Source organism: Chelonia mydas, chromosome 7 (assembly GCF_015237465.2).
Source record: "Chelonia mydas isolate rCheMyd1 chromosome 7, rCheMyd1.pri.v2, whole genome shotgun sequence".
Lineage (NCBI taxonomy): Eukaryota > Metazoa > Chordata > Testudines > Cheloniidae > Chelonia > Chelonia mydas.
The window spans coordinates 75,241,985-75,264,756 of NC_057853.1; the positions used below are offsets into that span (position 1 = coordinate 75,241,985).

At 40.9% G+C, this 22,772-nt stretch overlaps 1 protein-coding gene across 46 annotated transcripts in view; it reads right to left on the reverse strand.

The window, feature by feature from the left end:
* Nucleotides 1-22,772, reverse strand: part of ANK3 (ankyrin 3) — a 540,509-nt gene that overhangs the window by 120,277 nt on the left and 397,460 nt on the right. For all 46 annotated transcript variants that reach the window (XM_043550311.1, XM_043550307.1, XM_043550308.1 and 43 more), the window contains 7 exons: nt 17,935-18,033; nt 16,271-16,369; nt 14,321-14,518; nt 13,370-13,468; nt 12,497-12,595; nt 6,348-6,545; nt 1,972-2,070 (listed from right to left, as the gene is read on the reverse strand). In XM_043550311.1, the coding sequence (XP_043406246.1) occupies nt 1,972-2,070; nt 6,348-6,545; nt 12,497-12,595; nt 13,370-13,468; nt 14,321-14,518; nt 16,271-16,369; nt 17,935-18,033 (891 nt within the window). The remainder of the gene's footprint in view (nt 1-1,971; nt 2,071-6,347; nt 6,546-12,496; nt 12,596-13,369; nt 13,469-14,320; nt 14,519-16,270; nt 16,370-17,934; nt 18,034-22,772) is intronic.

Here is a 22,772-nt window from a genome sequence, read left to right on the forward strand (position 1 = left end):
CTTCTCACTATATACTTATCTGAGTGCTGTGTGTTAAGCAGAGCAGTGATGTGGCGTAACTGGTAAGCTGGGGTGTATTGTTCCATTACTACTCATACAATGTTAGAATGTCGGTTTAGGTAGCAGGATTGGCCTCACAATAACTAGTGACCTTAGAACTGCTATAGCTTCTATTCTGGATCTTGCACAAAGTAATGCAGGTCAGATTATGGGGGCAATTTGTTCCATTCTGCCTTCATAGAGACTTCAGAATAAAGGAACTAGTACTGATTTAGCCTTAGCTACAGCCCAAGGCCTTGATCAGGGCTGATTTAAGGTGGAATTATCCCGATTTATCTACCTAATAGAGCTGCTCTGAGAATTAGATAAGCTTCAAATATGAAGAACATTCTATAAATGCTAATTATTATTATAATAATACTGTCACTTATAGATACCATTAGTGTGCGTAAACAACACATGCAGATAGAACTCTGTGCATTCAATTGTGGCTTTAGCCCACAGCGCCATATTGGAGATGACATGCCAGGAAGGGTGGCTCCTTGAACTCTCTCTCAAGTCAAGGCGCAATCCAGTCCTTACTGTATTTCTGTATTTAGGAGCTTAGGCCAAAAATGTCAAGTTTGATTGACTAAGATTTCGCAACGTATTTAGGCTCCTAAGTAAAAGTGGCCTTCCAAATTAAGAGAGTTGTAAGAACTCGGCACTTCTGGAAATCAGGCTGCTTTTATTTAGAAGCTTAAATATGGAATTAGGTGTCAAACTTTAGGCAACCAAGTTTGACATTTTTGGCCTTTTGTATGTATGTATTTTATATTAGATAAAAGTCAAAGAGATGTATACACAAGGATAAATTATCACAGCATTTCCTGCCACCATACATTTAATTTCCAATCAAACTTTTTATTAGTACGGTAGAACAACTCAGTGTTTAGTATGCTTATGTTTCCTTTATGAGAATCCAGCTCAAATCTGAATTTTGGATGCTGGACAAAATTAGTTTGATGATGTCAACTCCGTTTCCTAGAAGATAGTTGCCTGTATCATTAAATAGCTCACTATGCTATAATTTGGCAAAAGGAAGTGTCTGCTAAGAAATTCAGAAGTGTGCAAACATGAACACTGAGTCATCCTACAGCTGGCCAGTGTTGGTAACACTCAAAGAATAGTTTATGGAAGGTTACATTATTCAGTATTTAGCTCAGGATAAGCGGAAGACTTTGGTTGCATTGCTGACTGTCTATTACTCTTTACAAGAACTCATGATAAGGGACACAACATTTCTAATAATCCGGAATGCCTAATTTGTTTTTACTTTGTTTATGTTGCTTGAAACACAGCTCTCCTGAAAGAGTGTTTTTACAATGATATCCAAGACACTTTAAATAACCATTTTGTTGTTATTTTTTCAAATGCCGGTTGGATAGAGCAGGAGTGAGTACGTGTAGTACGTACCAAAGAACTCTAATGGGTGCTAAGGGACAGTTTTAACATGGAAACATGGAGTATTACACGGCGAAAAACAAGATAGTGGAAGCGCTGGCATTTATGAAAGTTTGCTTAAATGAAGAATGCAGTCCAGTCCTACTGAATGCCTACTTTCTTCAGTCAAAACACAATAATATAATGGAATTAGATCAAAACTGATCCAAACATCAAACAAGATTGCAAAAATAAATATACTGTCCACAGACAGTCCTTTCCATGTAAAGGAAAGTTGGATAACATTGAATATATTAAGTATATTTTCTAGCTGGTTATTCTCAGGGGTTGATTCACCACTGTTACTTCAGTTTCATGCCAATGTAAGTCCACTGATATCACTGCAGTTACACTAGTATAAACCTGGAGTATTGTAGTGGTGAATCAGACTCACAGACTTTAAACACTTCTGTTAGGTGGGTGGAATGTATTTTCTCTATTTTTTTCTTCAGGTATATTTACACATTAGTTAGTGTTAATTAATCTTACCTTTGTCGGTGCATCAACAACAGCCCCTTGATTAACAAGAACCTCTGCCACATTGACTTTGTCCTCTTGAGCAGCCAGGTGAAGTGGTGTCAGTCCACTCTGTAAATTAGGGGCAACAAATGATCATCTTGCAGAGGAGACATATTAACATTATGAGCCAACATTATGAGCCAAATTCTTCAACACTTATACAATTGCACTGATCTTAATTACAGGTTTCAGAGTAGCAGCTGTGTTAGCCTGTATCCGCAAAAAGAAAAGGAGTACTTGTGGCACTTTAGAGACTAACAAATTTATTTGAGCATAAGCTTTCGTGAGCTACAGCAAGGTGCCACAAGTACTCCTTTTCTTTTTACTAATCTTAATGAGGTTGTAGCTTGTTAATGAGGGCAGAATTTGTCTATCTGTTTACTGTTTAAATTTGCTCAATTACAAGACACTGCAATTTAAAAGCATAAAATACACAGCGAGCTAATGTTTCCTATACAAGGTACAGCAGTTAAACAAGGAAAATTATGTAATATTAAATATGGAGCAGATATTACACTACAGGTTTTTAACACAAAAGCTCAAGGTTATTTTTTCCTGGCTATTTCACTCTCCTGATGTGAATGAGATTAAAAGAAACATCAAACAATTGTTTACAGTCCTGCCAGTTTGCTAGGAGTAACACTCACTCACTCAGATTTAAATCCTGCTATTTACAGTGTTCTCTTATATATGAAAATGAATGTGTAAATAGGCTTCTTGTTGTTTCAGTTCCAAGGCACATTGATGTGCTGTTCTATGGCAGCTGTTATTTCCTTCTCTTTCAGGGCTCCAGTTGCTTTAGCTCCAAGGTTCTCTGATGTTCCTTCTCTTTTTCTGCTACCTGCAATTGGTACAGCTCTAACTTTGTAATTGCTTCGCTTGCTCTCATATTTATGCTTTTTCTGCTCTTATTTCCTCTTCCCGAAATAATCAAATAAAAAATAACAAAAGTGTAATATTTCCTTGGTTGTATTCAGCCACCATACAAAGTCTCACTTAAAATCACTACACCAGCGTATGAAGTGCAAATCTCACTCAGTACAACAGGCTGTGCATTTCACCCTGTTCGCTGCGCCAATGTGACATGCCCCAGAGTACAATCTGAACTGGTGGATCATTGTGCCCCCTTAACTCTCCAGCCTGGTGTGCACCAGGCCCTGCTTTGCTGTGTGAGCTGCCACTCCGCCCAGTCACCCCAGCCCCTAGCATGCAAGTCACCCCCAGACAAATACCAGAATGCTATGCCCAGCCACTCTTGAATTACATACAGGGCGACACCTGCATATCCCCAGTCCCAGCCTTGCTACTCAGACATGTACCGTTTTGTACTGCTCAGTATCTTATTAAGCAATACAAGCTCATAAATTCTGTCATTTTAGCAAAGAAAATGAATATGCACCAGGCCTTGTTAACCTGAGTAGATTCCCCAAGCCCTTCAGCCAAAAACACACTGGCTTAGATAAAACATCAAAATAAGTTTATTAACTACAGAAAGACAGATTTTCATTGATTATAACTGGTATAGGCATAAAAGGTCAGAATTGGTTATAAAAAGAAATAAAATGATAAAATTCCAGTCTAATTCCTAAACTTTACCAAGCTAAGTCAAATGTGAAGGAATAGGGTTTCTCTTACCCAAAAGCTAACAGCAGTCTGTGCTAACTGGAAAGTTTTCCAGTTAGGATCTCTCCCCCCAGTTCAGTGATGTTTCTGTCCTCCAAACAATCTTGATGCCTTCAGTATACGTGGGGGAAGAAAGGTGGCCAGGGGCCTTTGTTCCCCCTTTTTATATGTTGACTCTTTTTATTGAAAAAGTCCTTGCTGTGTCATGGGGTCAGGCAGCCCCATTGCCTATGTGCTCTGCACTCAGTCCTTCATATGAATTGCAAATTCTTGCTTGCACCTTCTGTATACGTGCAGCTTGAGGGGACAGTTCTTTGTTTATAGTTCTTGTTATTTCTAAAGAGCTAGTCTGTGGACATTCCCCAGATTCATGTGTTTCAGTAACAAACATACAGCAAAATCTCATAATTCCATATATTATGATGGTACACACGTTACCAGGACAGTAATACGTAACAGATTATGACTTTTCAAACGATATCTCACAAGGCATACTTTGTACAAAATATATCATAACCATTTAAAAGTGGTGAATATGAGGGTACAAGGTGTTATTTTTAGGTACAGTCAGTCACCACATAAAAGCCAGCATCTGTATTTAGTGGTAGCCATAGATGCTAATGAAGGACCATGAATAGTTTTAAGGTTAGAATAGGAGAAATGAAGCATAGGCTTCCAAGTGTCATATGAAGCCCACCCAGAGACTCAGAGGACACTGAGCCATTCCACCTGCCGAAAGCAAGGAACGATTTTTGTGAGAAATTTCTCACTCTCACCTTCCTAGTCTTGTCAGATAAATTCATACAGAAACCGCACTGTATAATTATACTGATGGAGATGAGGGCATCTAGGGAATTAGGGATGCACATTTACTGTAGACATTATCACTGAGTAGACTTCACAGCCTGTAAACCCTTTGGCAGATGTATAAACAGAAAATCAGTTCACTTCCTTTCCAATTCCCAGGAGAAAGCATGTGGAAAGTCGCAGCGCTATAATGGAATGCCCCATGGGAAGTGGAATCACTTACATTAAGAACAAAATCTCAGACAACCATACTGCTGATAGCCCATAAAAAAATCAGCTTCTCTTGACAAAGTTAGGTGCTACTACTGCTTAATGGGAGGCACATGTAGAGATCTGATAAAATGGCGGGAGCCAAGCCCACTAATAGCCTGGAGTTAAGAAGAAACTTCCCCAATAGGCATGTTACAACAGAATTGTCCATTATGGGGGAGACGGGGAGGGTTTACATATTCATATGAACATCTGGTACTGGAGAATGTCAAAGACAGGATACCAGAAAAATGGACAATTGGTCTGATCTAATATTGTAGTTACTATGTTCTATTTTCTGCTAGAAGAAATGATGACAAATTCAAACACCTGTGTGCTTTTCATAGAATCACAGAAATGTAGAGCTGGAAGGGACCTCGAGACATCTAGTCCAGCCCCCTGCACTGAGGGAGGACTAAGTCAGCTTAGACTACCCAGGACAAGTGTTTGTCCAACCTATTCTTCAAAACCTCCCCAATGATGGAGATTCCACAACCTACCTTGGTAAGCTATTCCACTGCTTAACCATCCTTATAGTTACAAAGTTTTTCTAATATCTAAGCCAAATCTCCCTTGCACCACATTAAGCCAGTTGTTTCTTGTCCTGCCTTCAGTGCACATGGAGAACAATTGCTCACCATCCTCTTTATTATAGCCCTTTATATATTTGAAGCAGTTATCAGTTCCCCCCTCTCTCTTCCTTTCTCAAGACTAAATGTACCATTTTTTAAAATTTTTCCTCTTAAGGTTGGGTTTTCTAAACCTTTTGTTTTTTTTTGTTGCTCTCCTCTGGACTCTCCACTTAGTCCACACAATTCCTAAAGAGTGGGGTCCAGAGCTGGACACAGTACTCCAGCTGAGGCCTCACCAGAGCTGAGTAGAGGTGGATAATTACCTCCCATGTCCCATGTCCATGACATTCCTGCTAATACACCCCAAAATTATATTAGCCTTTTTTGCAACTGCATCACATTGTTGACTCATATTCAATTTGTGACCCACTATGAACCACCTACCAGTTATTCCCCATTTTGTAGTTGTGCAATTGATTTTTTCTTCCTAAGGGTAGTACTTTTCACATGTCTTTACTGAATGTCATCTTGTTGACGACAGCCCAATTCTCTAGTTTGTCAAATTCAGTTTTTGAATTTGTTTTGTTCTGTCCTCAAACCCCCCTCCCCCGGCTTGGTGTCATCCGCAAATTTCATAAGCATATTCTCCACTTTGTTATTTAAGTCACTAATGAAAATATTGAATAATACAAGACCCAGGACAGACCCATGCTGACCCCCATTAGATACATCCCCTCAGTTTGACAATGAACCATTGATAACTACTCTTTGAGTACTGTCTGTCAACCAGTTTTGTACCCAACTTACAGTAATTTCGTCTAGACTTTATTTCCCTAGTTTGCTACTGAAAATGTCATGTGGGACTGTCAAAAGCCTTACTAAAACCAATTTGTATCACATCTACAGTTCCCCCCATCCACCGGGCTGGTAACATTATCAAAGAATGTACTTAGATTGGTTTGACTTGTCAAAGTATGTAAATTTCAAATCTCATAGAATCAGATGATGCAAAATTCACTTGTTAGCCCCTTTTCTTACTAGTCACCATATTTTTTTTTCCTGAGTGCAAAAATAAATAAATAAATGCAAACTTACCTTGTTGCTAAGATTCACATTAGCATTTCTAGTAAGAAGCAATGACACCATGTCCACATGGCCTTCCTGGGATGCAAGATGTACAGGGGCAATACCCTGTCTGGTAATAGCATTAGCATCAGCACCATATTCAAGCAATGTAGTCGCTATATCCATCTGGTTTTTCTTGGCAGCTATGTGCAGCGGTGTATAACCATTCTGTCAATATAAAACATTTGAGTACAGGCTCATCTGTGAAATACCACAGTAAATTACTTTTCTGTACATACTTGATTTTATTATCCTAAATGATCAGTTCTAAAAATTCAGTCCTGACATGAATGAGCTTAAAATTTGACCATATTAAAAAGCGACACATCAGAACTTTAATAACTATTTTAAAATCATGTCTGTATATAAGAGAATTGAAAGAAATTTGAATGACACTTTCTAAACGTGGAAAATGTAGCCCTAATATAGAGCAGTGCAATCTACAAACAAAGACTTCATAACCGTTTGAGCCACCTTTCATAGTTATTTGCTACTTTTCCTTAAAGGCCTAAGTACATATTATTTCTGTAATGTATAAAGGGATGGGATTCGCTATTATATGCATGTGCATGTTTAGTCACTCAGAACAGCTGTTAGTGTTTGTTTTCTTCACTTCCCGGTATAAACCAGAGTATTATATATATGAATTGGGGTCAGTCTTTCTTTTAACACAAACTTTATTGCAAAGTTTGTCCTAATCTTGTTGGAAGGCAGTTTTAGGCACCCTATTTTGGGCCAGAAAAGGATACGTCAATATGAACTTCTGGTTTCATATCCCTGAACTCTTTCCTTCTTCCTAATCCGTGCATCCAGGTATTTCTAATCAGTCCATCTCTGAGTATCTCAATGCAATTTCAACTATACAGAATAATCTTAGAGTTCAAAAGGAAGGACAGGATTTAGCAGAAAACCTTTAAGTTGTTTTACACACAAAGGGCTTGTCTACATGGCTAGTTATACAGCAAACTAAATGGCTGTGAGGACACTACTACCATGTACTAAAAGTTTAGCAGTTTCAAGGCACGTTACCCTTTAGTGCAATGTAGCAGGGTCCATGCAGACACTAAGGGTATGTCTACACAGCAATTAAACATCTGTGGCTGGCCTGGGTCAGCTGACTCAGGCTTGCAGGGCTCAGGCTCCACAGCTGTTTAATTGCTGTGTAGATGTTCAGGCTCAGGCTGGAGTCTGAGCAGCTACCCGGTAATTAAGCAGCCCTGCAGCCCAAGCCTGAGTCAGCTGACAAGGCCAGCTGCAGGTATTTAATTGCTGTGTGCAAGTGTGATGTACTTTCACATCCCAGCTTGTTATGCACTAACTATACATGAAGACAAGTCCTAAGTTTCTTTAAGCATTTATTAAATCAATGTGTGTGAGGCTTTGTCTACACTAGCACTTTTGTTGGCAAAACTTTTGTGTGTTTTTTCACACCCCTGACCAAGAATAAGTTTCACCGACAAAAATGAGTGTCTCCCACTGACATAGCTACCACTTGTTGTTTGGAGGTGTTTAATTATGCTGGTGGGTGAGCTCTCTCCTGCCAGCATAGAGTAGCTACACAGGAGACCATACAGCTGCAACGCTACAGCTGTGCCGCTGTAAGGTCCGTAGTATAGACATAGCCTAAATCAGCTAAACAGATTTAAGAACCATGGATAACACACTGGTCAGGGGCATGACCGGCCTTTGGATACTGACAATGATGCTTATTGCTTCTGGTCCTGTTAGTCTTCTAGAAATAGTGTGTTAATCTTAATTTTAAAACCATTGGAAAAGTGTATGTGTGTGAGAGGGAAGGAGTGAGAGCGAGCGAGAGAGAGAAAGAGCGCTTTTAAAGAAGTGGGATTCCAGCTGGATGGAGCCATATAGCAAGTACCATGAATATTCCAAACTACATGGGCCTGAACCCCTACCAGCTTTGGAAACAAACCCAACTTAAAATAGGACTCAGCTCAAAATAGGACCCAACTCCCCTTTTCAGGTAGGAGAAGAACCTTTTCCCCTTTCACAGTGGAAGAACAACTGCCAGAAACCCACAAAATCTACACTCTCACACAATGGCACCAATGCTTGACTTGTTTCCCCATTCCCACTAGATCTCCTGATCTCATATAATTTCCTTGAGGGAAGTGATTGCGGGATATACTCAAAGGCAGAAACTGTCCATTGTGTATGGAAATAAGATGCCTTCCTCCCACACTCTGATGAAACCCACTCCACTTCCTGCTGTGTGCTGCTGAGGTAACAGACAAAAAAATATATTTTTAAACTCCTGTATTTTTGCCTGTATCCCACCTATTTGCCCTTCACAGCTTCAGCTCTTCCTAGGGGCATGAGACTGCCTGTCCTGATGAGCAGGTCAGAGTCAGTCCTCTTGTGGCTGAAAACTGCATATCCTCTGGAGGTGAATTCGCTCTTTGAGCTTGTGCCTCCAGGGGTAGCTGAGCAGTACTCCACAGGAACCAAGGTACTGACTATTGTGTGGTGATGCAAGCGGAACACGGAACACACAGGGGCATGCGTGGTTACACCAGTGTTTTGTTAGCATTAACCCAGAAAAGAGACAGACAGGGTCGATGGTAGAACACAAGTTTTCAGCACTGTTCTAACCAGTTTTAGCTTTTCTGCACTGGCTGTTGTAAAAACTGTATTAGACACTGGTTTAGCTGAGACCTTGTTTAAACTGAATGTAAACCAGGTTCTTGAACTTGGTTCCTAGCTGTAGGACCAAAAACTACTGTCTGTGAAAAAAAAATATTTTTCTGACTTTAGTGAGCTAGCGCCACTGAGCAAGGATGGAGTGGAAAGCCAATTACTATTGCCTGAAGGCAACTAGCCTTCAGATCAAATATTGGCTGGGTACAGTTTACAATCCTTCTGACCAAAGAGAAAGAACTGTTTCCTTTCTCTCCAACCCCATCAAGGACATCCAGCTCAGTCTGATGCCAAACATAAAAGTGAACTTTCTGAGTCTAGCTATGGACCCGAGCACAAAAGTGTGTGCATATTCCTAGCCATTGGCTACATGCCTCCTACAGCCAAGCTTCTGACACAGAGGCAATACATAAATAAAAGGAAGTACAGAGTTAACAAATTCTATTTTCATTTGAAAAATAGTTCACATTCTTAAAAAGAGTAAAAAGGACTTTCAGCACAAGAGAATCATATAGAACAGCTGAAAATACATCTGGTATGTGCCTAATAGCTTCACAAATAAGTCCAGCCTCTAACATGTGAAGGAAAACCAGTGCATTTTGTACATCTTGCAAAAAGGCAGAGATTACTTTTTTGCAAATGCATCTTTGTATGTTCATAACTGTATTTTACTCGGTGAAACTGAAAGTTGTAGGTTGCCAAGATTACGCAAATAGAGAGCTGAACATCCAAGTAAAAATTCAGCTCACTCTCAATCTGCATCTTATCCTCATGATAAGGACCCAACTCTACCACAATAAATAGACTTGCAGGGGAAGGGAGATGTTTGGGGGGAAGAGTTTGATAATTCTGACTGTAACAGGAAAAAACAAGGGACAAGCGTAAGGACAGACAGACAGAGATGGCAACTGAAAACTAGAGAAGAGAATTAAGGAGAAGGATTGCAAAATGAATAGTGAACTCAAATTAACTGCTGCTACCAAAGACCCAGAATAAACACTGTAAAAAGAAGCAGCGTAGAGCAAAATACAGCAATGTCAGAAGTAAGTGTCCATCCCAGTTTTCAGTTGCACTTGGGGTCTGGGACTACAACTAATCAGTTAATTCTCTCTTTCACAGATCTCTTTTTGAAGTGAATATTGTAATGCCAGTCTGATGGGACAGTCAAAAGGTCAATATTAAAGAGGTACAGCAGGGCTAAAACAATTGTTGAAGAAGCTGATTGTGGTGCTAATGATGATCTATACGACATTACACATTTATTTATCAGACTGAATTTACAAAAGGAATGGGAGTTCATCTGCCCCATGATCACATCATCTATTAGTTGACTGCACAGCATATCGCCTAAGGCTATAAGCATGCTATTGTTAATTTCAGTTAGTATTTATGCTCAACTCAGTGTATTGCTGTGGTTCACTTGCTGTAAAATACTAACAAATGTTGTGTTTTAAGAAGCCTTACAGCTAGCACCAAAAACCACAAGTGGCAGCTGCTAACCAATTTGGTTACAGATGTGTGATTGAGGTGACCTAATATGAGACTCTAGTTATCTTTATACTGTAATTTTATCATTTTGGTTTGGGCTTCAGAAGCTATTGGCATTTGGTGAAGCCACAGTTCGTGACCATGTGGGAGAGCCATTCTGTACGACAGTTTTGTTTCTTTCAGCAAAAACTAGGTCAGTAATTTCTAGTCACCTGCAGAAGGACGTTTCTTGCACTGCTGCATTTAAAATCACTGTGCTGGGATGGAAAAAGATCAGAGATCACCCCAGTTCACTTCCTGGGGCATTGTGTTGGTACATCCCTATAGGAGTTATTGATCTTTGGCTTTACCATTGTTACTCTGTTTATTTAACTTTACTTCCATCGTGCACTTCACATTATGTGACTGAACAAGGTGTCTTGCCCCTTAAGGGATAGACGGCCAGCCAACCGTGGTTACTCCGGAGGAACACCTGAGCAGGGACCAGCTGATTCCCCTATAGAGGAGAGTAGGAAGCTGTAGAGAGGACAGTGTGTTTGTGTGTGTGCTCACGCTCAGACAGATCAGAATGGAGTACAAAGGCTGCTGGGAGCAAGCAGGCTCCAGCAGAGAAATCTGGGACTTGCTTTATGTTGTTGTTTTCTTTCTGGTTTGTGTTTCTTGGAAAATAAATAGAATCCTGGCTGAAGGGCCTGCAAAACTGTTCTGTTGTGTGCATTACTGAAGAAGCCCCTTAAAGGTGAAACTGAGGCAGGGGGCTGCTTGTAGGGCCACCTTGAGGCTATGAGGGGCATGTGAGAGGTGCCACCTGATGTCAATGAAATACGATGTATAAGAGACTACATTTCCCTCTGTGATCTGTCTCCTCTTTAGACATGCAGAAAGTCTTTGTGTGTCATGTCTGCATTTGGTCCCACTGCAGAGGAAGACAATCAAGAGGTGTAGTTTATGCATATATGATTTTGGCCTCTGCACACAATCTTCATCTTCAATATTTGTTGTTTGGGATGCTGTTTAGGACTATGCCCATCACCATAGTATCCAAACATGCTTCAGGCCTGTTTTATTTTACTGATGTTGACACACTGGTTATAAATGGCAGATGTAGAAAACTTCATTACCCTGGGCTTTCTGAGTCCAAGGCATGCTGTGGGACATTCAGAAGAGCCCATCATGGATTCAGGCACATTGGACTTCCCACACTCCTTTTTAAGTTTTATATTCATACACCAATATTTTTAGGCTCATCCATGCAGATGTTGCTCTCTCTATATCACCCCCATCCTCCCCCACCCCCAGTGCTCCCCGCCAACCTGAATTCTTGTGCTGTGTTTTGCTTTGTCCTGTCTACATTAAATTGCAATCTGTTCAGGGCTATATTTTTCTATTTCTACATACTGTAATGAGATCCATTTGCTGTGCTACAAAAATGCTTATGAAGAATACTAATGCTCAAACTGACAAATCTCACCCTAATCTTTTTTCCCAAAAGGATGCTGTGACAAAGTGCAGGGCTATTACCTGGTGTCCGCTGAACAGGGAGTTAACCCCAGATCATTTCCCCCCACCTACCTTAGCACAGATGCTAAGGGGAAGGGATATAAAGGTGGTTGCGTGTGAGACAGTGTTAGGAAGAATGCCTAGTGGGAGGCAGGATGGGCTCCATACTCAGTGGTCCTGGTACCTGATTAAAACCCAAGCTGGGTGGGGTTGAGGGTTCTACTTTGTTAACTAATTCTACTTCCTTGTTATTAACCCTATCCTTTGGGGGAAAAGAACTTGTTGGTTGCCACTCTTTCCCCCTCCACTGAGTCATTCTACCAGCCTACAGATCCTTATGTGGATGAAAGACATTAATGAATAGGGTCAACAGGGTGCACTGTAACTGGAAGCCATAATGAATAATGCTGAGATAATGGGAAAAAACAATATCAAAAGCATGTCTGCTGTTCCCTTACATTGACCAACGTTTGTACCTTTGCAGATGCGTGAGGTGAAGCTCCCTGGTCCAAGAGCAGAAGTGCCACTTTCTGATTATCGTAGTGTGCAGCTACGTGGAGTGGAGTTAAACCACTCTAAAAACACATGCAGAACAAACAAGCATTGTTATAACTACCATCAGTGAAAACACAGGGGTGCAGAGAATTAGGTTAAATTAGATACGGTGAGAACACAGTGATATTATTCATTTCTGTCTCCAAACTCTCCATAAACTTTTGAGACAACACACATTAGAAGAGACAAAAGCTGTTCCTTGTCTGTGAACACCCTGCTCACACGCTTATTTAGGGTGAGATTGTGACTTTGCCCAGGGTCAGAGGGATGGGGAAGAACATATCTGACTGCCCCAGGAGCAGACCAGGAAAGGAATTGGGAATTTGAATCATAGCTCCTGTCCTAGTTTCCCTTTGCCCAAGGGTGTAAGTAAACCACTATTGATCCATTCCATTTTCCTGTCCATGCTGGCTCAGCACTGTCACACTGCGAAGCCTTGGCTCTTCCCGTTCCCTGCTCACCAATGTGGGGGATGGGAGAGCAGAGTCCTGTCCCCCTGATCTCTTCCCTGTGCTCTGGCTTAGCAGGGGAGTCAAGAAGCACTTTGCACTTTCTTATTTCCCTGGGTGGACCCATGAAAGAAATGACAGTATTGCCCTTAATGATGTTAAAATCCATTTCTCATGGGATTGCTGACCTTACTGGGATATAGCTACACGATGATGAACAGAAGATTTCAATTAAACCCAAAAATTTGGTAGTGGATATTAGCAAGTGCTTGTGTGATAGTAAATAGCTGCTATGGTGTTATGGTACATGGGTATGTACATGAAAGTTGGCCTTTTCTGTCCTACCTTTCCAGCAGCATCTGGAGATGCATTCTTCTGAAGCAGAAGGTTGGCTACTTCAATTTTTCCATATTTTGCAGCTACATGCAGAGGAGTAAACCCTTTCTGTAAGAGAAAAAGGCTACATGATGACCTTGGACATTCCTCTCCCAGAGGTGTCTGGCAATTCCAGTAACACAGGTGGCTCTGGCCTATCACGTTTCTCCTTTCCTTCTCTTACATATCTGTGAACCATAGTAGGTGCAGCTAGTCTGTCTCTTGTTTGTTTCCAAATGCCTTCATGGGCCTGGAGGTTCTTCTTTGCAGAGAAAAGCCCAGACACCCATTGAAGCAGCTGGAAACAAGGAGCAGCAACCAACTATGTAATCAGAGCAGCTTTCCATTGACTACCAGCAAGTGCTCCATGGGTCACCAGGGGCCCCAGACATGGTTTTGGAACCACTCATATCTATGCCACTTGGTGAAAATTTCAGCTGTGCACTCCTTTCACTATGAAATCAATATACACCCAAATGGAATAATGACCACAGGTTGCCTGGAAAAGGGCAGACATTTTGTCGTTTGGAAGAGTAGAAATGTTTCTGTCTTATGTAAACGACCTAGAAATTAGTATTCCATCTCTGGAGTTCATGTTGCACTTCTGCCAGCCAATGTTCATCACACACGATAGGCATGGGTAGACAAATGACATTAAACATTAGACAAGTCTATCAAAGCAGATTATAGATATCCATGAGAACAACTGATCCATGACACTAAAAAAATCAATATGTTTTTATCACTAGGCTGTGTTATAAATCAAGCATAGAAGTGAAAACATGTTATCCTCCTAGATAATAGAATGTAGTTAATTCCTATGTCACTTGGTATGCACATGTGAATCCTGCACCTAATTCACTGGCAACTATTACAAAACCTTTTAAAGCATTCGAGCAATCACTTCTACAACTCCCTTACCTTTGTAATTATAGATAAAGATGCACCATGATCCAAAAGAACTGAGGCTACATCTTCATGTCCCTCTCGAGCAGCAAGATGTAGTGGTGTATACCCAGAAGTAGTGGCTGCATTCGGAGATGCTCCTTGCTGTAACAACTGCTGCACTATATCAGCTTTTCCCAATCGGGCAGCAATGTGTAGTGGCGTTTGGTCATCCTAAATATAAAGATGACAGGAATACAGGACAGTCTGCATAAGGACATTATTTCCTGAGATGATGTTGTTATGCAATTGTAAATGACTATTAATTCTATCAAGGCTAAAACTATTAATGCTGTTTTTCCTCTCTGTCATATGATTAAGGGATGCCTGAAAGTGCTTTGTTACAGAAAATGTCCCCCCCACACAATGTTATCAAGAACAGAAAATAAGGTATTCAAGTTTCTCAATCTGTCCCTGCATTGCATCATTTTACCATGAAATTATATTGCAGGCCATATTGCACTAAGGGCCTCATCAAAGCTACAGTGGATTTAGATCTGTCCCTTGACCTGATTTAGAGAGTTGTTTAGGTACTTAGTGGGATTTTTGAAAGCATCTAGGCACCGAACACCCATTGAAATCAATGAGTTTTTGGCTCCTAGATGCTTTTGAAAACCCCACTATGCACCTAAATCATTGTCCAAATCTAGTCCTGTTCTATGACCTCCTGCAATATCTAATCACACCAGAAGGCGTTTGGGATGGAGTGAGAATCCTTGCACTTAGTTTCCTCATTTTATGTATTAAAACACATCTTTTATGTTTATTTAGAAGTGAGCAATTCCTTTCATAGTCGCTGTCTCAATAATGGGGAATTCCAGAGAAACTGGTAAAAAGTTTCAAATCTGTTTAAATAAATGTAAGGGTGCCCATTATACTTGGTTATGTTCAATTTTTTTTTTTAAACAGAATAATGCAAAAATTATGTGGCAGTGAAATCCATGTTCTTTTATAGAGATCTGAAATTACTGAACAGGAATGTCACTGTACTAAGACCTAGGTGGTTGCTCTGAAAAGAGCCTCACAGATTACTTTCAGCGAAGACAAATAGATAGATTGAGTCACCTGAGTGTAGTCTGTGACCCTGTACTATGGGCCTACCAGATAATTTCACCTTCTTTCATTAGTAGTTTCTGTAAATTACGTACTGACATTTTCCTACACTTCCACATTGCACAATCTTGGTTCCAAGCAATCTCAGTTGTCTTCAACAAACCATCATACCATGTCACACCATCTCCCCTTCTTCCTCCCCACAAAGAGACTAAGAACAATCCACATTTACCTAATTCTCCATTCTTTGGTGACAGCACCTTATTCCAATTGAGACATCCTACTTCAATCACCCACTCCTTAATACCTGATCTGTTATGGAGAAATTCCTACAGATAAATTGTTATTGCTGTGAAATCACTGTACTTTTTGCCTGACTGTGACATGGCAATCCAACCCTCATTGCTTTCCACTCTGCAAGGCTACTACATCTGACTTGTAGGTGTTCCAGAGATGCCAGCACTGTATGGGTTTCTTTGTGAAGCACTCTTTCAAAGTATACTTATTTTTTGAATGTACACAGAGCAAAGCTTTGTGAGATGACAGCAGATGCCTATGGCACAGGGATGATAGTTTTGCACGTAATAAAAACAATTTCCCCCCATCCAGTAAAACTGAGGGGGAAAATGACCATTGGTACTAGCTTGACACTGTCTGCCTTATCTATACATTTGTAGTGCTCTCACCATAGTATCTGAGCACCAAATAGAAACAAAAAGATCATTACCAAAATATAAAGAACACCACATGGGTTCACTTCCTTGCTCCCTCCCCAGAGGCTGGGAAGAAAATGTTTCACTTTACTTTGCAAAACTTCCTAGCTTTGCTAAGTTTACCCTTTGTTTATTTATTATACGTGGAATATCACCTTACCTTAGCTTTGGCTTCTACCTGAGCTCCGTTTTGTACTAGGTATCGAACAACTTCTGCTTGGCCAGCTCTGGCAGCCATATGTAGTGCTGTTTCTCCTCTCTAACATGTAGTGGTGAAAGCAAAACAGTCAAAGATTCAGTAAAAAAAAAAAAGTTTAATCAGTAAAAAAAAACCTCATGACGCAATTTAAAATAATCACTACATGATTTTTATTATTATTATTATTATTTTTTAAGGAGTAGTTTGTGAGCAGGATGGGGAAGCAAATCAATATTTGACCTCTAGAGCAGTATTTTGGGAATTAATTTATTCCAGCATCGGTCTGCTAATAGGATAGTACATTACTGTTCTCTTCTTTTGTTGAAAAGAAAACAAAGCTCTTGCTCACTTGTAGTCTATTTACAATGATAAAATGATGTCAAATTAAATGACCACTCAGTTGGTCAAACATTTAGAATGACTGCAAATTTTACGTATTCAGATGTGCTGATTTTCCTCTACATCCCTGCTGTTATGCCCTATGATCCAAATGTCTGTTGTGATCTGACAAGCACTCAGTTGAGTGAACACAAAAAAATCATTACTAAGTACATAAATCCAAGGCTTAACAAAAGATGCATATCCAAGGAAACCAGAATGATTTCAAGAGGGAAACTGTTTTCTTCATTTTTGTACTTCACTGGATCTTTTAATTCAAATGCTGCCTAAGTTACAGATGGTGCTGCATGTGTGCATAATTTAATATTGTTTACAGAACAAACCATCAATACAGTGCTCTCTTCTGACAGTGTCCATCTCTCTGTTTTGAAGAGAGACTTTCATACCAAATTGTAAAAGAAGGATTTAAATTTACATCCTTCTTTTTTCCTATAGCAATGAGTGTAGTTGGTCAAGTACACACCTAAACACCACTTCCCTGGGACCCTCGGGGCACAATCGCTCCTCCAATAAAAGTGCACTTGAATGGCTGTATGGACACATGCAATATGTCCTGACAATCTGCTGCAATCTGTTGACAAAAACAGAACTTGCCTTAAATGGTAAGGCCTCTGGTGTTCTGGAGGAGCAGCGCTCAAGCAGTCAAGTGCACTTCTCAAAAATTAGATGTGCTAAGTTAAGCTATAGTGAGTGAGTTCTCATTCTTTAGGTTAGCAAATAAGTAGATTAATATAATCAATTCAGGATAAAACTAAGGCTGTCTACATTAAGGACACTACAGCTACAATGCCAGAGCTATGCTGCTGTAGTGCCAGAGCGTAGATGCTTCCTACCTCAACGGAAGGGGTTTGTCGGTCAACGTAGGTAATCCATCTCCCCAAAGTGTGGAAGCTAGGGTGATGGAAGAATTCTTCTGTTCCCCTACCTCCATCTACACCAGGGGTTAGGTCAGCTTACCTATGGCTCTCAGCAGTGATAACTAGGTCAATCTAAATTTTAAGTGCAGATCAGGCCTAAAGCAAAACTTTCTCAGGGTCCTGTAAACCTTGAGTGATCCTTGGCTCTCACAACTCCCACTGACTTCTGCAGGAGCTATGAGTGCTGACCAGCTCTCAAGAGGTGGTCAACACCTTTCAGTACTGTACCCTTAAATAAATACCAATATCAGAGATTCTACTTCATTAAAAATGTGTTTCCATGCTACTGAGAAGAAAGCCATTGCTCACCACATTGGTGGTGTTGGGTGATGCTCCATGATGCATCAGCTGTGACACAATATTTACGTGTCCCATGAAGGCAGCAACATGGATTGGAGTTAGGCCCGACTGAAAACAAACAAAGAAACAAGCAAAATTAACTCGCTAGTTTTACATTTTCTTCTTTGAACAAAGCATGGGGACACCGAATTGTTTAAAAATCAATATACCCAAGTGCTTGCTGATTTCAAATGACTGAACAAGCCCTTGATCTTGGAAAGACTTACACAAATATTTAGCTTTAAGCACATGTAGAATTGGGCTTTATCTGTATTTAGGATTGAGGGGTATAAATAACAAACATTGTAGTTAGTTCAGCAATACTTGATTTCACTAAAATCTACAGATTAATGAGGAAGGTGAAATTTTGCTTTCACTTTAAATTTTGTTTTTATGATGAATTTAACATTTTTTAAAGGAAATAAAGAAATTTTCATTACAAACCAATACTGGATTGGAAAAAAAATGGATACAATTGTTTCTGGTATGAAGATGTAACTTGCTGAAACACAGGGTTAATGAAGGTGGATTTATGGTCCTTCCTCCCTACCACCTCCAATTTTTTTTCTGAGTAAATGAAAATGCCTGTTGATCATATTGGTCAACGTTACCCATCTACTTCCATGAGAGGAGGAGAGTTCAAAACCACTGCAGAGTGCGGAAGAGTGCTAGCTCTGCAGAACATTTCCTTTCTCCTTGAAACTACATGGACTTCCAGCACTAGAACCCTGTGGGGCTGCCCTTCCACAGTATCGGGGGGGGGGGGAATAGACAAGGGATCAGCCACTCACCTGGGCACACTCCCCTGCTGACCCCAAGGATTTCCCATCAGAAATCCAATCAATAGTTAATAGTTCTCCAAGCAGCATTAGAACCCCAGAGTCCCCTTCACAGCTGCTGCTGCACAGCTGCGGTGGAAATCAGCAAGTATCTGTATGTTTTCTAAAGGAACTGTGCTGCAAGGGGAAGGGTATCATTTATAAAGAGGTACCAGATCTCTCTGGATCTCAGAAGATCTCTTGATTTTGGTGACTAACTCCCCCACCCAATTTCATCACAACTGTGAATAAGAAACTGCAAGTTTGTCTCCCAATCTGTTACTAGCTCTAACTCAGCAGTTCTCATCCCAGGGCCCGCAGGCCGCATGTTGCCCAATTAGCACACAGCTGTGGCCCAGCTCAGCTGTGTGCGAAAGGCCACGGGCTCCTGGCTGCCCTACCATGGGCTACCGCCGGCCCCATGCAGCAGGGCTTGGGGTCCGGGCAGCCAAGGGGGTGGGGGTCCTGGGTGCCCCCTGAACAGCGGGGCCTCGGGTCAGGATCCCTGCCCCACGCCCAGCTCTCTGCTCCTGGCTCCACTCTGTGGAGGGGTCTCTCGGCAGAGGGCACTGAGCAGAGGGATTTGGGGCGGGGGAGGGGCGGGGGGTTAGGTGGGGGCAAAGTGGTTCTCAACCTGCAGCCCAGCTAACATTTTGTGGACCCCATATGTGGCCCACAGTGGTAAATCGGTTGAGAACCACTGCTCTAACTAGCTGTATTATTTACTATCCACCTTCTTTTATAACACTTTACAGGAAATAAGTTTTAAAGGTTGTTTTTTTTAATCAGAAAAATAAATCTATCAGATTTCATCACAAAAATTAACCCATGTGCAAAAAAGGCAAGGAAGGGGAGGAGGGGAACAATATTGAGGATCTATACAAAGGTATGGAATCTGCAACAAATAACCATATTAATAAACAGTTGTACAATAACGATGACATAAGAGAAGTTACATTTGGGACCAACTTTTTCTGTCCTCCTGCTCTTGACAAAAGGACAGAACCTGTTGGTTTCAGATTTCTCCAGGGAAGAACACTGTGCAGCTGTCTGGCCAATGTACTGATAGCCATGTAAGAGATTAAATCACCTTTGTTTATAATTGCAAATGTAGTGGCTCCAAAATATCCTCTTTTGCTGCTTCACCATCACAGGTCACCATGATATACTAATGGCTCATGACAGAGGGGAAGACAGAGCATGAGTGGTGAAAGTCCCATGCCAAACCTGACCCAGTGCAGTATAATGTGTTTTTAAAATCCATGTTGTGGTTGTGCTGGACATGAAGGAAGTATTCTTCCACCAGAACACCTACAATTCTGTTGGAAGAACTGTTTCTGGGTTGTGGATAACCTTGTTAATCTGGGCTGTCTTTACCAGCTAATGGAGTTGAGCATTTTATGCTGTATTTTCTAGTCCTTTGTGGATAAGATCACCTAGATTCAGACCAATTACTACAGCTGAGCTACATTTTTGGCCAAAAGATTCTTAGCTGGGTCAACCCAAACATTGCGTGAATTCATGTCAATTTCAGAAAATTGTTTTGAAATTAAAAAAAAGAAATATTTTGGGAAGTTTCAAAATGAACTGTTTCAACATTATTGAAAATTAAACATTTCCTTTTTTCAGGCCACATTCACAAAGGGATTTAGGTGCCATTCACAAAAAATCCAGGAGGAGAAGGAGGCAGCAAATGCCTCCCCTTCTTATATCCAATAGCCCCGATATTAGGACACTCACCTGGGAGGTGAGAGATTCAGTTCCAATCCTCACTCTGAAGCAGGGACTTGAACCGGGTGCCCTACCACCAGCCTCCAGGATATTTTGGGGCAGATTTCTCTCAGTCTTCCCTTCAGAAGCTGTTCCATTTTGTATAAATAATTAAATAGTCATTGGAGCAGGATCAGAGTCCAGGTGTTTCTCCTCCAAGTTGAGTGCACTAACACCAGGCTATAGAGTCATTCTTTCTCTCTCACCCAACAATTATTCAAGTATTTTATATAAAGTGGAACAGCTTCGCAGTCTGAGAGAGACCCACGCTAGAATGCACCACAGGCTGGCTGTTAGAGCACTCACCTGGGAAGGTGGATACCTGGGTTCAAGCCCCTGTTTCAGAGAGGGAATCTGAACACGGGTCTTCCACATCTCAAGGGAGTACTGTAACCACTGTGCTGCTGAGTATAAGTTGGGCACCACCACTTCCTCCTTGTTGTGGTTGCTGGGTTTTTTGTTCTTGTTGTTTGGCCGTTTTTTAGTTCCTAGCCCTTCATTTCTTTTGCTTTTATTAGAAAGGTGAAAAAATCCCCCAAATAAAATGTTTTATTTGACTCAAAATGAAACTTTTACTATTTTTTTTACTATGCCTAAAAAAAAAAATAAAATTGGTTAGTAGTTTGCCCCGAACCAAATTTCCCTCCCTATTTTTCTGAACTGCCAGTGAAATGGAAAATCAGTTAATCACACAGTTCTACGAACTGCCTATTTTCACGATTAGAAAGCCACAAGTAAGGAGAAGAAACACAGTGTCTCTTTTGCTTAAGTTTCAGTCTGTGCTTCTCATTCATGTACTGATGGGGATTCAAGCTATGACCTGAAAGTCAGATTCATGTCCCCTTTGGCAAGTACAAACCAGTGAGGGCCATTGCTTAAAGCCTCCCTAAGGGAGACCAACATGTCTGCTTCCTTTAAAGAAGCACTACTTAGAACCTTATTCAAGAAAGTATATCCTCATGCAGAAAAGTGCTCCAGTTATCACCCTGTGATTTAGGTAAAGTACTGGTTGATTTTCCATTGAATAATTTAGAAAATGGAAACAAATTCATACTTCAAAGCTCTGAGAGGTAAACTGTTCCCAGGTGTAGCTTGTTTAATTTCCTCAAGGGAGCAGCTAATCCTTTTTCTAACTTGACTCCTTGTACAGTTATCTCACCTTTATACAAGTGACCGTTATTCTTAACTTGATAGGGATCTGCACACAAATAGGACCAAATTTCCAATGTGGTTTCATTTGGCCTCAAAATTTTTGCCAGCAATTGTGTGTGCACAATCATATGCAGCCCTAAGTAATAACAGACGGATGTCTATTTGAGTTGTAATCACAAATTACCGTGGATGAATTTCATCTCTATGCAGAGCTAGCACAAGGCCTATGAACCGCATAACTAGGGCCCTACCAAATTCATGGCCATGAAAAACACGTCACGGACCATGAAATCTGGTCTCCTCCCGTGAAATCTGGTCTTTTGTGTGTTTTTACCCTATGCTATACAGATTTCACGGTGGAGACCAACATTTCTTATACTGGGGATCCTGACCCAAAAGGGAGTTGCAGGGGAGTCACAAGGTTGTTCTGGGGGGGTCATGGTATTGCCACCCTTACTTCTGCGCTGCCTTCAGAGCTGGGTGGCTGGAGAGTGGCGCTGCTGACTGAGGGCCCAGCTCTGCAGGCAGCAGCGCAGAACTAAGGTTGACAATACCATACCAGGCCATCCTTACTTCTGTACTGCTGCTGGCAGTGGCTCTGCTTTCAGAGCTGGACTCCTGGCCAGCAGCTGCCGCTCTCCAGCTGCCCAGCTCTGAAGGCAGCACCGCCTCCAGCAGTAGCACAGAAGTAAGAGTAGCAGTACCGCAATCCCGCCTACAATAACCTTGTGACACCCCCTCTCCCCAGCTTCTTTGCGTAAGGATCCCTACAATTACAAACCTGTGAAATTTCAGATTTAAATAGCTGAAATAATGAAATTTATGATTTTTAAAATCCTGTGACCATGAAATTGACCAAAATGGACCGTGAATTTGGTAGGGCCCTACACATAACCCTTCAAAATAAGGTTTGTGTTGACCCTCTGCACAAGGGTGAATTTCACCCCTTATGTACAAAACTGCATGCAGAAATATGGAGATCCTTTCTAAAAATCTGCCCCATTTCTTCTGATGAGATATCATCTTTGTATTTTAAAATAAATTCATTATGTAGGTGTTCTGATCCGA